This window comes from Entelurus aequoreus, linkage group LG06, assembly GCF_033978785.1.
Source record: "Entelurus aequoreus isolate RoL-2023_Sb linkage group LG06, RoL_Eaeq_v1.1, whole genome shotgun sequence".
Classification (NCBI taxonomy): domain Eukaryota; kingdom Metazoa; phylum Chordata; class Actinopteri; order Syngnathiformes; family Syngnathidae; genus Entelurus; species Entelurus aequoreus.
The window spans coordinates 14477214-14494113 of NC_084736.1; the positions used below are offsets into that span (position 1 = coordinate 14477214).

The 16900-nt window shown below is 35.3% G+C and overlaps 1 protein-coding gene across 1 annotated transcript in view; it reads right to left on the minus strand.

The window, feature by feature from the left end:
- Positions 1 to 12542: 12542 nt before the first annotated feature.
- The window catches only part of srcin1a (SRC kinase signaling inhibitor 1a), a 385766-nt gene continuing 381408 nt past the window's right edge, over positions 12543 to 16900 (minus strand). Inside the window, exon 23 of the mRNA XM_062050045.1 lies at positions 12543 to 13513. Within this exon, the coding sequence (XP_061906029.1) occupies positions 13511 to 13513 (3 nt within the window). The 3' untranslated portion in view covers positions 12543 to 13510. The remainder of the gene's footprint in view (positions 13514 to 16900) is intronic.

Genomic DNA, 16900 nt, shown 5'->3' on the forward strand with positions numbered 1-16900 from the left:
CAAAAATGTTTTGAAAAAAAAAAAAAAATATATATATATATATATCATTGTTGGGAACAAAAACATTAGCGATGCTAGCCTAGCTATGTTAGCTACAGTGCTAACATTACTCGCATTTCTACATCATGCTAGGTTAATCTATCAAAAAAAAAAAGGGAAATAACCTTAGAGCTTCTTTTTTTTTTTAAAGATGTGTAGCGAAGCCTGCTCCAGTGAGAGTTCACTGTTAAATGTGTCACAACATTAGTTACATTGAGTGCACAATCCAATGAGAGCAATTGCTCAAAAACTACTTTGTCAAATTTTCTTCCATCTAATACACCTAAAATATGGTCTTATTACAAGAAAATTTGAAATTTTTTAAAAAAAAATTATTATCATTGTTGGGAACAAAAACGTTAGCAATGCTAGCCTAGCTATGTTCGCTACAGTGCTAACATTACTCGCATTATTTAAAACATCATGTTAGGTTAATCTAGCAAAAAAACAGAAAAAAAACAACCTTAGAGTGTTTTTTTTTTTTTTTAAAGATGTGTAGCGAAGCCTACTCTAGTTCACTGTTAAATGTGTCACAACGTTAGTTACATTGAGTGCACAATCCAACGAGGGCAATTATTATAATTGCTCAAAAAGGTTCATTATGTCTTCTTATTCATTTACTTTTTCAAATTTTCTTCCATCTAATATACCGAAAATATGGTCTGATTACAAGAAAATTTGTAAAAAAAATTATCATTGTTGGGAACAAAAACGTTAGCGATGCTAGCCTAGCTATGTTAGCCTAGCTATGTTAGCTCCAGTGCTAACATTACTCGCAAAAAAAAAACGGAAAAAAAAACCTTAGAGCTTTTTATTTTATTTTTTTAAAGATGTGTAGCGAAGCCTGCTCTGGTGAGAGTTCACTGTTAAATGTTACATTGAGTGCACAATCCAATGAGGGCAATTATTATAATTGCTCAAAAAGGTTAATTATGTCTTCTTATTCATATACTTTTTCTTCCATCTAATATACCCAAAATATGGTCTGATTACAAGAAAATTTGTAATTTTTTAAAATAAATTATTATCATTGTTGGGAACAAAAACGTTAGCGATGCTAGCCTAGCTATGTTAGCTACAGTGCTAACATTACTCGCATTTCTACAACATCATGCTACGTTAATCTAGCAAAAAAAAAGGAAAAAACAACAACCTTAGAGCTTTTTTTTTTTTTTTAAAGATGTGTAGCGAAGCCTGCTCTAGTGAGAGTTCGCTGTTAAATGTGTCACAACGTTAGTTACGTTGAGTAGGTGACAAATGATCACATGTGGACCAAAACGTTAGCGACACTAGCATAGCTGTTAGCTGCAGTGCTAACATCACACTCACATTTGAACAGAAACAACATGCTAACTTAGCTGAAAACATACAAATTAAAAGATGAAACTTACAAGCTTCCACGTCTGCAGCTGACTGAAGCACCATTGGAAGTCATTTTAAGATGTGGAGCAAAACATACCTTAAAAAAAAATAAATTAAGCTTTGGCAGTGGCAAGCTAAAGGGACATGGGGAAATTTTTTTTAAAATAATTTTTGTATTTTTTGTAATTTTTTTTAGACATGTATCTCGTGCGCACGAGAAAGTTTTATAAAGTTATAAAAAAATTTTAAAAAAAGTTTTTATTTTTTTATAACTTTATAAAAACTTTCTTGTGCACATGAGATAGTTTCTCGTGCGCACGAGATACATGTCTAAAAAGAAAAAAAATCTTATAATTTTTAATTTTTTTTTATAAAACTTTATAAAAAGTTTCTCGTGCGCACGAGATACATGTCTAAAAAAATGATAAGATTTTTTTTTTTTAAGTTATAAAAAAAAATATTTCCCCCTAGTCCCTTTAGGGGCCGTAGCAAGCTCATTAACTAGGGGCACACATTATTGTTCAATATTGCCACAGCTTGACTCTGGAACACACATTTGCTTACAAATAGAGATGTCCGATAATATCGGCCTGCTGATATTATCGGCCGATAAATGCGTTAAAATGTAATATCGGAAATTATCGGTATCGTTTTTTTCATTATCAGTATCGTTTTTTAAATTTTTATTTTTTTATTAAATCAACATAAAAAACACAAGATACACTTACAATTAGTGCACCAACCCAAAAAACCTCCCTCCCCCATTTACACTCATTCACACAAAAGGGTTGTTTCTTTCTGTTATTAATATTCTGGTTCCTACATTATATATCAATATATATCAATACAGTCTGCAAGGGATACAGTCCGTAAGCACATATGATTGTGTGTGCTGCTGGTCCACTAATAGTACTAACCTTTAACAGTTAATTTTACTAATTTTCATTAATTACTAGTTTCTATGTAACTGTTTTTATATTGTTTTACTTTCTTTTTTATTCAAGAAAATGTTTTTAATTTATTCATCCTATTTTATTTTATTAATTTTTTTTAAAAGTACCTTATCTTCACCATACCTGGTTGTCCAAATTAGGCATAATAATGTGTTAATTCCACGACTGTATATATCGGTATCGGTTGATATCGGTATCGGTAATTAAAGAGTTGGACAATATCGGAATATCGGATATCGGCAAAAAGCCATTATCGGACATCCCTACTTACAAATCATGTTTGACGTTGCACAAAATGAAAAGTATACCTGAAAAAGTGACGACTTTGTGGTCTTCGCTCCGGTTCCTGTAGTTTACTGGTGACAGAAACCCCCCCCCCCCCACTCTTGTATTTCTTACCTTCTTGAGACCTCCGAAAAATGCCTCCCTCTTGAGGACCACCCTTTGTAGATATATAAAGATGTGTATTCACAACATTAAGAATATATACATACTATGCAAATATAAAAAAGGTAAGCATTTTTACACACACTTGTTATTTCATATGTTGGCCAGAAGGGGAGCACTTCAAATTTTTACCCACACTTGTTATTTCATATGTTGGCCAGAAGGGGAGCACTTCAAATTTTTACACACACTTGTTATTTCATATGTTGGCCAGAAGGGGAACACTTCACATTTTTACACACACTTGTTATTTCATATGTTAAAACCGACACACAGTCAACTTGAAAAATCCCTCCTTTTTGGGACCACCCTAATTGTAATAGATTTCACCACCAGGGGTGCTAGTGGGACATTCTCTATTAGATGCAATGGTTTTCCGTATTGGGACCATGATTTATGTCCTCATATGGAACCTTGTTGATGTCTCAAGAAGGGTAGAAATACAGGAACACACACACACATTCTTGTATTTGTTGCCTTCTTGAGACCTCCGAACAATGCCTACCTCTTTAGGACCACCCTTTCTAGATATATAAAGATGTGTATTTACAACATTAATAATATATACATACAATGCAAATATAAAAAAGGTAAGCTTTTAGTCATTTTTTATTTGTATTGGTTTTTAATCATTATTTACTTCAAGTTATTACAGTATGTCTCTATATACATATTTATTTATATTTATTGTATTTCTTTAAATGAATTTGGGCCAAAGGGGGTGCATTTCAATTTCTTACACACACTTGTCATTTCATGTTGGCCAGATTGCGGAGCACTTCAATTTTTTACACACACTTGTTATTTCATATGTTGTCCAGAGGGGGAGCACTTTTAAAACCGACAGCCAATTTGAAAAATCCCTCCTTTTTGGGACCACCCTAATTTTAATAGATTCCACCACCAGAGGTGCTAATGAGATATCAAATTTTTTTTGTTGTAATGTACGTAAGGCCGATGACAATAAAATTAACAAAAAATCCTGACTTTGGAGCAATGTTCACGGACTCTTGTATTTTGCTCTCTCCTAGATGCAATGGTTTTCCGTATTGGGACCATGATTTCGGTTCTAACTTGTTCACCGTTTCTCATATGGAAGGTACTTTTCCTTGTTGATGTCTCAAGAAGGGTAGAAATACAACGCGCGCACACACACACACACGCACACGCACACGCACACGCACACACACACACACACAGGAAAGGCAGGAAACTGTACAAGAGAGCTGCACTTTATTGGACACACAACCACAGCAAGTTATGTACAAAACGTCTTGTCTTCTCACAGAAAAAAACCACACCTTTCCTCACATAAAAGTCATGGCATCCACACTGATAAATGAATATCTGCACCATGGATAGTTCCTCTAATAAAGTCATTAAATATATAATATATCATAGATCTATGGTGTTTGTCCGTACATTATGTCTGTCACACTACTCTACACGGTGATGCGTTCAGGAGCTCGAGAATTCCATCACAGTTCAACATGCCTGCCTTTGATAAACATTTTTTTTTTTTTTACCGCGAACCCATCTTTTTTATTATTTGGAGGAAACATTCAGTATAGTACATTTTTTCACGTAAATTCATCTGGACTGCACCGTGCGACACATGCATGTATTGTAATACCTCTGAGCCATCATCATCATCATCATCATCATAAATAAACTATGTGCTTTTGGACGTAAAACGTTGGACTCGCTAGGAACGTTTATGTATTTACAAATGTGTTTTTTTCTGCCTGCGCCAACACATTCATGTAATAATACAGTACATTAGCATGTAGCTTCATCGTAGACGCTTAAAAAAATTATAGTAATCAGCAAAAAGGGAGGAAAAAGCGTTTAAAAGACCATTTTGGTTCTTATTGGAATATTTAAGTGGTTTTCAATTCGACCTGTTTTTTTTTTTTTAGCTTAAGAGTTGTCCAGTTAACCAGTGTACATGAACGCAACATTGAAAGTCATGTGACCAAAGCACCGTCATGGCTGACATCGTGAAAACACTCAAAACACCGGATGAAGTGCAGCAAATAAAAATACAAACTTTTAAAATAAACACAAAAGAAAACCTGTTTAAAAAATAAATAAATAAATAAACAAATTAAAAAAATATTTAAAAAAAATAAAATAAAATAAAAAAATAAAAATTAAAATCTAATCCAACACACAAAAGAAAACTTGTTTCAAAATAAATTAAAAAATCTAATATAACACACAAAAGAAAACCGTTAAGATTTTTTTATTCTTTATTTTTTTAAACAGGTTTTCTTTTGTGTGTTAGATTCGATTGAGTTTTTATTTTATTTTCTATATATTTTTTGCGGGGAACTTATTTTCCAATATTTAGTATTTTAGCAAATGTTAATATTGAATTTATTTTCTGTAGATTATATATATATATATATATATATATATATATATATATATATATATATATATATATATATATATATATATATATATATATATATATATATATATATATATATATATATATATATATATATATATATATATATATATATATTTTAATCTACAGAAAATAAATTCAAAATTAACATTTGTTAAAATACTAAATATTGGAAAATAAGTTCCCCACAAAAATATATATAGAAAAGAAAATAAAAACTAGCAAAAACACAAATGATTTTAAAATATACAGCAAATATATATATGTGCAGAAAATCAATTAAAAGTAGTAAATATTGGAAAGTACGTCTCATAATAAAACAATATAGAAAATAAAAAATTAACAAAAACAAAAATAACTAAAATATAATGAATTAAAATTAAAAAAGAAAAAAAGAAAAAATACATACAGAAAATACATTTAAACCAAATAAAAGGGATCAAAAAGGTGTCAGTACATCGCACAGCATGTGTCCATAAAGAAAATCCTAGAATTTACAAATTAAGATTACAAAAAAGAGCTTTTATACGTATATTACAGAGCCTGGAGAATCTATTATACAGCTATATATATATTTGAAACATTTCAAAAAAATGCATGAATAAAATCATCTCTGTGTGAAATGCCATAAAAGGAACAAGAAGAAGAAAAAAGAAAACATTTGTACAAAATGGTCACTAGAATCATTTACAAAAACGTAAAGGAGGCGAGGACATTTTACAGTATATTTATCATCTAAGTCTATTATATACTGTTTATATATATATATGTGTGTATATACATATACAGTAATAATAATCACACTTGTCTTCACATTATACACAAACATCTTACTTATATATTTATTTATAGTTGTACTTCAAGTTGGCAGCAAGAATATTTTTGCCTTTTAAGCAGTGCCGTGTGTAAAAGGGGCAGAAGGGGGGGGAATCATCCTCAGAGAGCAAAGAACCAAACACTTTAAAAAAAAAAAAAGTGTTCCGACTTTGCTTCTGCTTTATTTTTCTTGGATAAATGTGCTCTTTGTCCCCCGGTTAGTTTTGTATGAGAAAAGTAATTGTTTGTGCAAGGAAACATTCCAGTGATGTGCTTCAAAACAAACACACTTCCTAGTTTGTGCTTAGCGAAGAAGTTCAAAGGGGGGCGTCGTCATGTCGCTTTTACAGGTCCCGTGATAAGGTGTTCATGATCACAACGTTCTATTTTAAAAGTGTTTGAAGAGCTTTTTAGTAAGCATGACTGTGTGTGTGTGTGTGTGTGTGTGTGTGTGTGTCTCCAAGAAGCGCTATTGTGCATTTTGTCCACTTAGCACAGTCGGACACAAACGTTAGCAACGTTAGCATAGCTATGTTAGCTAAACTGCTAACACGAAGCAACATCATGCTAGGTTAGCACGTTCACCGAAGATAAATTACTGTGAAAATGTGATTTACGAACCCCTCGATGTACGAACTTTTCGATTTTCGTACCACAGACCTCAAAGCGCAGCCATTTTGTGCCCGGCAGCACATCCATCATGGACGAGGGATCGAACACCAGTGCAGTGCAGTGTTGCTGTTAGCCATTGTGCTACTTTTGTGTGCTTTTTAAAACTTTGTTCTAGTTTTGCTAGCTTTTAAGCCTCTGTAGTCGCACAAATTGTAAACATGCTGTCACAACCAAACGTCACACGTCTTCTGATCAGCCAGCTTCCGAGATACGACGTTTTGTGTCAGACCAGCTAAACTCCTGAGGTCGCACAATTTGGAATGCGTAGCAAAATGTTGTGGAACTATAAAATCACTCAAGACTAGACTGACCATACGTCCTCTTTTCCCCGGACATGTCCTCTTTTGCAGGGCTGTCCAGGCGGGGTTTCTTAAATGCCTCAAATGTCTGGCATTTTGAGTTAGGGTTGCATGTATTTTCAATGTACGTTCAGGGTTAAGAAGGGGTTAAAAACAAAACAAATTGTGTGCGCAGCAGCATTGGTGAGGGAGGGGAAGAGACAGAGTGAGTTATAATAAACGCGCATGCGTCGCCAAGCTCTGCTTTTTATCCATAGATTTATCAGATTTAATTTTTTATCTATAGCAGGGGTGTCAAAAGTGTGCCCCGGCCCACAGATATTGTTTTAAAGGCCCACGGCACATTCTAAAAATACTATTAAAATAAACAAAAACATAACAAAAGTAAAATAAAAAAGCTTAAAAGGTGAAATGTAATTTAGAAAAAGTTGCAATGTTGACTAATAAAACAAAGCTGGTTTTTTTTGTTTCAAACGGTCATTGCTCAAAACATAATATTGAATCAAAATCAATGTTATTATGAATTATTGACCTATCCAAGGTTCCCATTACTTCACATCAAATATTCCAGTAAGAAAAATATTTTTGGTGGAAGATTTTGCATATTTTGTGCGTTTGCCATCAAAAACAGTTTTGTTTGACAAAAAAGGGCGGAAAACAAACAAACAAAAAACAACATAAAAAAACTAAAACATTTTGAAATGAGGAATAGATCTGAAGTTGATGTAGACTCCAGATATTTAAGCGTTAAATATAAAATGTATGTATACCCTGGCATACCATTATCATCATTTCATGACCCAAGCAAAACACTTTTTACACTTTTATACTGAAATAAATACACCTACAACTTATTAAATAAAAACAGAAAAAACTACCGGCAGTGGTAAAGTTTAGATCCATGAAGGAAAGAAGAAAGTGAATGAATGTTTATAACTGAATACATTTACCGTATTTTTCGGACTTTAAGTCATAGATTGAATATTACATTTTTAGACATTTTGCATGTTTGGTTTAGGAGTAATGTTGGAATACATTTGTATTGCTTTTTTCGCATTATCTCAGGATTTTTAAGAACATTAGTCATATTGAGAAAAATAACGTATTTTTGTGTTTGCAAGCTTTAAAAAAAGCATATGTTTCGAGTAAAACTCACAAGGATGCATTATTTCAGGCATTATTAGCCATTTTTCATGTGTGGTTTAGGAGTTATGTTTAAAGAACTCATATTGAGTGTGTGTGTTACGGACAGCAAAGCCCCGTCTGTCTGTTATTTCACTTTACCTTTTGTCTGTTTTGATTGAGCTGTGTTGAAGCAGCAAAAAAGGACATTATGTTAAATGAAGAGTTTCTGTCTCTGATAGTTGACATAATAATGTAACTGCATCTTTAAGCCTACATGAACTCCATGGTGTTCAGGGATGAATAGTCTCTCCTATTGCTATTGTACCATTTTTTTCAGCTATAGTTACATTAATCATTAGTAATGCAGCAGCCTAGTTTTGAATGGCAGGGTCCCTGCTATCACATGTTGATAAAAATATAACATTTACCGTATTTTTCGGACTATAAGTCAGTTTTTTTCATAGTTTATGAAAAAAACTGTGACTTACACTCGGGAGCGACTTATGTGTGAAATTATTAACACATTACCGTAAAATATAAAATAATATTACTTAGCTCATTCACGTAAGAGACTAGACGTATAAGATTTCATGGGATTTAGCGATTAGGAGTGACAGATTGTTTGGTAAACGTATAGCATGTTCTATATGTTATAGTTATTTGAATGACTCTTACCATAATATGTTACGTTAACATACCAGGCACGTTCTCAGTTGGTTATTTATGCCTCATATAACGTACACTTATTCAGCCTGTTGTTCACTATTCTTTATTTATTTTAAATTGCCTTTCAAATGTCTATTCTTGGTGTTGGCTTTTATCAAATAAATGTCCAAAAAAATGCAACTTATACTCCAGTGCGACTTATATATGTTTTTTTCCTTCTTTATTATGCATTTTCGGCCGGTGCGACTTATACTCCGGAGCGACTTATACTCCGAAAAATACGGTACATATGCATACAAATTTGTTTTCTTTTAAAAAAATTTTTTTTATGAATGAAGTAACGTTTATGACAACCTTTTTCCAAAACACAATATAGAATGTGAGATATAACAGGATAATGCATACGTTTATTATTTGTTTTCAAAACGCTTACAAAAATGCGAGACCCCAAAAATTTACTGTGGGACCCCATTTTTATGACCTGATGGGGTCCCTGGGACCCTATTTTGAAAATTCGTAGCGCCAACACTGCTGTCAACAGAGGAGAAAAAATGCTTTATTTAAATAAATATATTATTTATAAAGCAAGTTCGAGTATCATTGGCAAATTTTCACCTAGTCCCACATTGGCACGCATATATGTGTCCTCTTTTTGGGATTTCAGAATATGGTCAGCCTACTCAAGACGTTAAATGAAGTCAAAACAATAGCTTGGCATAGCAAAGTTGTGCTAGCTACTTAGTGCCATAGGTTAGTAGAGGTGGGAATCTTCTGGGTGCCCAAACGATTCGATTCAGAACTGACTCTCGATTCAACATAATTCTCGATCCAAACCGATTCTCGCAACGTATTATTTGGTATAATAATTATAATGACACTTTTTCAAGACAGGTTAGAAAAGCTCCCTCTGGTTGCCGGGTGATGGCCTAGAACATATTTTTTTTAAAAAGGGATTCTTCTATTAAAAAAACATTTAAAAAAATAAATAAATTAACATTTAGATTTGGGATTACCGTAATAAAAAAAAAATTGTGATATGAATGTGATTCGATTTTTTTTTTAGTGCACCCCTCCCTATAGGTGAGCATATTCGCTGAGTAAAACCATACGTCTGTGGCTGACTGACAAAAAGCTGGCAAGCCACATTTTAAGACGTGTCGCAAAGCCTTTTTCGTATGTTTGGTGCGGAAGGTGATACTATAGTCATAATAGTGGACATTTAAAAGCAAGCTTATAGATTTCTTTAACAGTTCATTGTGCTGGTCGAGCTTGTCACGCCATTGTTGGCGGTTTTGTAGTGTCGGCTTCCAGGGAAAATATGATTTAAGATGCTAAAAATGAGCTCAATGAATGTAGATATAAGTATGTATTTACTTCATTCATGTTTCTTTTGTGGAGTTTGTTGCTTGGTTGGTTGATTGATTGATAACGAGGTGTGTTAATGAGTATGTTTGGACCATTCTATTGATTGATTGAGCTGTGTTAATGAGTATGTTTGGACCATTCTATTGATTGATTGATTAAGAGGTGTCTTAATGAGTATGTTTGGACCATTCTATTGATTGATTGAGGTGTGTTAATGAGTACGTTTGAACCATTATATTGATTGATAAAGAGGTGTGTTAATAAGTACGTTTGGACCATTCTATTGATTGATTGAGGTGTGTTAATGAGTACGTTTGAACCATTCTATTGATTGATAAAGAGGTGTGTTAATGAGTACGTTTGGACCATTCTATTGATTGATTGATAAAGAGGTGTGTTAATAAGTACGTTTGGACCATTCTATTGATTGATTGAGGTGTGTTAATGAGTACGTTTGAACCATTCTATTGATTAAGAGGTGTGTTAATAAGTACGTTTGGACCATTCTATTGATTGATTGAGGTGTGTTAATGAGTACGTTTGAACCATTATATTGATTGATAAAGAGGTGTGTTAATAAGTACGTTTGGACCATTCTATTGATTGATTGAGGTGTGTTAATGAGTATGTTTGAACCATTCTATTGATTGATAAAGAGGTGTGTTAATGAGTATGTTTGGACCATTCTATTGATTGATTGAGGTGTGTTAATGAGTACGTTTGAACCATTCTATTGATTGATAAAGAGGTGTGTTAATGAGTACGTTTGGACCATTCTATTGATTGATTGATAAAGAGGTGTGTTAATAAGTACGTTTGGACCATTCTATTGATTGATTGAGGTGTGTTAATGAGTACGTTTGAACCATTCTATTGATTAAGAGGTGTGTTAATAAGTACGTTTGGACCATTCTATTGATTGATTGAGGTGTGTTAATAAGTACGTTTGGACCATTCTATTGATTGATTGAGGTGTGTTAATGAGTATGTTTGAACCATTCTATTGATTGATAAAGAGGTGTGTTAATGAGTATGTTTGGACCATTCTATTAATAACGAGGTGTGTTAATCAGTACGTTTGGACCATTTTATTGACTGATTGATAAAAAGGTGTGTTAATGAGTACGTTTGGACCATTCTATTGATTGATTGATAACGAGGTGTATTAATGAGTACGTTTAGACCATTCTATTGATTGATTGAGGTGTGTTAATGAGTATGTTTGGACCATTCTATTGATTGATTGACTGATAAAGAGGTGTGTTAATGAGTACGTTTGAACCATTGTATTGATAAAGAGGTGTGTTAATGAGTACGTTTGGACCATTCTATTAAGAGGTGTGTTAATGAGTACGTTTGGACCATTCTATTGATTGATTGATTGATAAAGAGGTGTGTTAATGAGTATGTTTGGACCATTCTATTGATAACGAGGTGTGTTAATAAGTACGTTTGGACCATTCTATTGATTGATTGATTGATAAAGAGGTGTGTTAATGAGTATGTTTGGACCATTCTTTTGATAAAGAGGTGTGTTGAGTACGAAACCATTCTATTGATTGATTGATTAAGAGGTGTGTTAATAAGTACGTTTGTACCATTCTATTGATTGATTGAGGTGTGTTAATGAGTACGTTTGGACCCTTCTATTGATTGATTGATAAAGAGGTGTGTTAATGAGTATGTTTGGACCATTCTATTGATTGATAAAGAGGTGTGTTAATAAGTACGTTTGTACCATTCTATTGATAACGAGGTGTGCTAATGAGTACGTTTGGACCATTTTATTGACTGATTAAGAGGTGTGTTAATGAGTATGTTTGCACCATTCTATTGATTGATTGATCGATAAAGAGGTGTCTTAATGAGTATGTTTGGACCATTCTATTGATTGATTGAGGTGTGTTAATGAGTACGTTTGGACCATTCTATTGATTGATTGTTTGATAAATAGGTGTGTTAATGAGTATATTTGGACCATTCTATTGATAACGAGGTGTGTTAATGAGTACGTTTGGACCATTTTATTGATTGATTGATTGCTAAAGAGGTGTGTTAATAAGTATGTTTGGACCATTCTATTGATAACGAGGTGTGTTAATGAGTACGTTTGGACCATTCTATTGATTGACTGATAAAGAGGTGTGTTAATGAGTACGTTTAGACCAGTCTATTGATTGATTGAGGTGTGTTAATGAGTACGTTTAGACCATTCTACTGATTGATTGATTGATAAAGAGGTGTGTTAATGAGTACGTTTGGACCATTTTATTGATTGATTGATTGCTAAAGAGGTGTGTTAATAAGTATGTTTGGACCCTTCTATTGACAACGAGGTGTGTTAATGAGTACGTTTGGACCATTCTATTGATTGACTGATAAAGAGGTGTGTTAATGAGCACGTTTAGACCATTCTATTGATTGATTGAGGTGTCTTAATGAGTACGTTTGGACCGTTCTACTGATTGATTGATTGATAAAGAGGTGTGTTAATGAGTACGTTTGGACCATTCTGTGCTTGTTTGTGTTGTAGCTTGTTCAAACGGCATCAAACTTCATTTAAAACACCGTTGAGCTTCACGTGACTCCATCTTGGATCTAACTGCCCACAACCACGCACACACACACACACACACACAAACACACACACACTACCTGGTGGTGAATATTGCAGCTCCTACACTAAACAGCTTATCTCAGGTGGGATCTAAGGTGTGAGAATATTCCAGGGTGGACGTCTTTAAGAGTTAGGAGTGTCGGTCTTCAAAATGGACGCTCATTGGCCATCCTTGCAGCCGCCGAGGCCCTCCAGAATTGGGCCGTTGGCCTTGGCGAAGGTGGGCGAGCTGAGCGGGGTGGGCGAGCAGGGGGACAAGATGGGCGTGGTGGGCGAGGAAGACGAGGAGAGGGTGGCGGTGGGCGTCTGGGAGGACGAGGAGGCGGGCGAGGGCGAGCGGCTGCTGGGGGACGGCAGGGAGGAGGCTCGCTGCTGCTGCTCGCGGAGGAGGCGGTGCTGGCGCAGGGCGGAGGACAGCAGCAGGGCCTCGGCGCTCAGGCCGGCGGCGGACAGGCTGGCCAGCAGCGCCTTGGCCTGGCCGGGGGACGCCCTCAGGGACGGCCCCGTGCCGTCCGCCTTCCTGGGGCGCCCCGTTTTGATCCCGGAGAGGTACGGCTCGACGCTGACGCCTCCCGAGGCCTTCAGGTCAGAGCAGGACACATGATGAGGTCGGGGGTCGGGGTGGAAGGGAGGGAAAATAGTCCTAAAAATGTTGAAGGTTGGGTGCGGTCCCCTTGCAGCCACGCATGCTTGTGGACACATACACAAAAGGTCAACGGCGAGGATGCGTCGCTCACTGCCGAGGGGGGGAGGGGGCGGCGTGCGGACCCGTGTGGGTTTGGCGAGGTGGGTGAGGTCACGCCGCAGTCAGGAGAGACGCGAGGACAAGAGGGGCGAGGAGGAAGGAGGGAGAGACAGAACAAACAGAGGAGACATTATTCCAGGCAGCATGTGCGACCAGCCGGCGGCCGTCGACACATGAAGACACGTCTTATTTTGACTCGTCTTTTAATGACGTCGCCGCATTAAAAAAATGCAAAATAATCTGAATGGAATGCAACCACGTCACAAACACTGGCAGTCACATGTAATGCAGGGATCAGTCACTAGAGGGCACTGTTGCAACACATTGACAAGACTGATGCTGGTACATTATAGGGACCACAGCCACTTTAGTGCATAGTCAACATATTATGTTAATGATATACATTTATACACTACCGTTCAAAAGTTTGGGGTCACCCAAACAATTTTGTGGAATAGCCTTCATTTCTAAGAACAAGAATAGACTGTCGAGTTTCAGATGAAAGTTCTCTTTTTCTGGCCATTTTGAGCGTTTAACACGCGAAGTCCCAGAGAAGGGTCAATTGACATTTTTACCTAGAAAACACACAAGAGGGTCATTTGACCCCTAGTCCCCCCTGTGGACACTCCTTTTGTTATGAAAATGTGGCTGTTAGTGGCACACGGCAGGGGGCCACTTGAGCCTGTGTGGGGGAGGGGACCTTACAGCTCAAGCTTTAGTTCTGAGGTAGGTTGTGTGTGTTTTTGCAAGGATCAACAGAATGAAGGGATCAACACTCTGACATTTATTGTTAAAAAAAATACAAAACAAAACATATTTACAAAGAATGAAAAAGCAACTGTTTTCCCAGTTTTGGTGTGGAGGGTTGTTGCAGAAGCAATTGTTATTTTTGTGTGCCAAAAATAGTTTAAAAAAAAAAATTTACAAAGAAAAAAGCATATTTACAAAGAATGAAAAACCATGTCCATGTAAACGTGACTGACATACATTTGAGCAGTCACTCACAATCCTGGCACTGCCATTGCTCCTTTCGGCATTTCCCACATGTATAATTTTTCTGTCTACCTAGACAAACTGCCCCTAACAGCCTCATTACCATAACAAAATGAGTGATTAGTGTATTCGGGAAAAGCGTCGGGCCAAATGACCCCTCTCTGGGTCTTCTAGGTAGACAGAAAAATGCTGGGACTTCTAGTGTTAATTGACCCCACAAATGTGATGCTCCAGAAACTCAATCTGCTCAAAGGAAGGTCAGTTTTGTAGCTTCTGTAACGAGCTAAACTGTTTTCGGATGTGTGAACATGATTGCACAAGGGTTTTCTAATCATCAATTAGCCTTCTGAGCCAATAAGCAAACACATTGTACCATTAGAACACTGGAGTGATAGTTGCTGGAAATGGGCCTCTATACACCTATGTAGATATTGCACCAAAAACCACACATTTGCAGCTAGAATAGTCATTTACCACATTAGCAATGTATAGAGTGTATTTCTTTAAAGTTAAGACTAGTTTAAAGTTATCTTCATTGAAAAGTACAGTGCTTTTCCTTCCAAAATAAGGACATTTCAATGTGACCCCAAACTTTTGAACGGTAGTGTATTTATTCTAAGGACAATCAGCATGAATTAGAGCAATACTTTGTGAATTAATAGTGGAAAAACAATGAATAATTATATTTCCTTAACTGTTTTTTTTTTTTTTGAAAGGATATACATTTGAAAAATACAGTATTGAATATGTATAAATGTATAATATGTAATATCAAAAAATACTGATACAAAATGATGACATATAATTAAACAGCTTGAATATAAGACATAAAAATAGACATATTTGAACCAAAATCAGAATAAATTAGAGCAATACTTTGTGAATTAATAGTGGAAAAACAATGAATAATTATATTTCCTTAACTGTTTTTTTTTTTTTTAAAAAGATATACATTTGAAAAACATAGTATTGAATATGTATAAATGTCTAATATGTAATATCAAAAAATACTGATACAAAATGATGAAATATAAATAAACAGCTTGAATTTAAGACATACAAATAGATGTATTTAAAACAAAATATGAAATATAAATATGAAAATATTTACATCTTAAATGCAAATATAATTAGCTTGAATATAAGACATAAAAATAGATATATTTAAACCACAATATATAATATAAATATGAAGATATTTACGTTATAAAATGATATAAAAATAAAGAAAATGGACTAATACATTATAATATTTCACTAACACTTATTTAAAAAACAACATGATTCAAGGAGATATTTGAAAAATATATAGTATTCACTATAAAATACTATGAAAAAATATATAATAACAATCACAATATATTTAAATGTACGGAATAAAAAAATGTAAAACAATAAATGATTTGAATATGAGTTAGAAATACCTAAAAATACCAAAATATTAAATATAAATGTAAAAATATTTACATCCTAAATGCAAAATGCTATAAAAAAAAACCCCCACAGATAAACGACTAATCAATCAATCATAAGTCAAAGTTTATTTATATAGCCCTTAATCACAAGTGTCTCAAAGGGCTGCACAAGCCACAACAACAAAACTCAACCCAATGGGAACAATGAGAAATAATAATAATAATAATAATAATAATAATACATTTTATTTGGTATAGCGCTTTTCAGAGTACTCAAAAACGCTTTACAGGATAAAAAATTGAAATCTAAAACAGTTCAAAGGGATATGAGGGACCCCAGGGACCCCAGGGACCCCAGGGACCCCCCCCCCCCCCCCTGGATGATCGGTGCAATGGATGCCAAGTGGATACGCTTAATAATGTGAGAGTCCAGTACATAGTGGAGCCAGCAGGGGATCTCTTGGATGTAGATAAGTCAGGGCACAGAGACGTCACCAACGGATGCATATACGCGGTCCACCCCGGGTCCCGACTTCATGTGAAAGTCCAGTCCATTGGGAGGCCAGCAGGGGATCTCTTGGATGTAGACACGTCAGGGCGCAGAGACGTCACCAACTGATGCAAAGAGGAGTGATCCATCTTGGGTCCCGACTTTGAACAGCTAGCACTTCATCTGTGGTCACCTAATAACCTCTCCATGCAGGAGAGGAGGGCAGAGCAGAAAAGAGACGGCAGATCAACTGGTCGAAAAAGGCGCCTATGTAAAGGCTGGACTATACAAATGAGTTTTAAGATGGGACTTAAATGCTTCTACTGAGGTAGCATCTATAACTGTGACCGGAAGGCCATTCCAGAGTACTGGAGCCCGAATAAAAAAAGGCTCTAAAGCCTGCAGACTGTTCTTTGGGCTCTGGGAATATGCGTTCTTAGAACGCAGATTTCTGGCCGGGACATATGGTACAATACAATC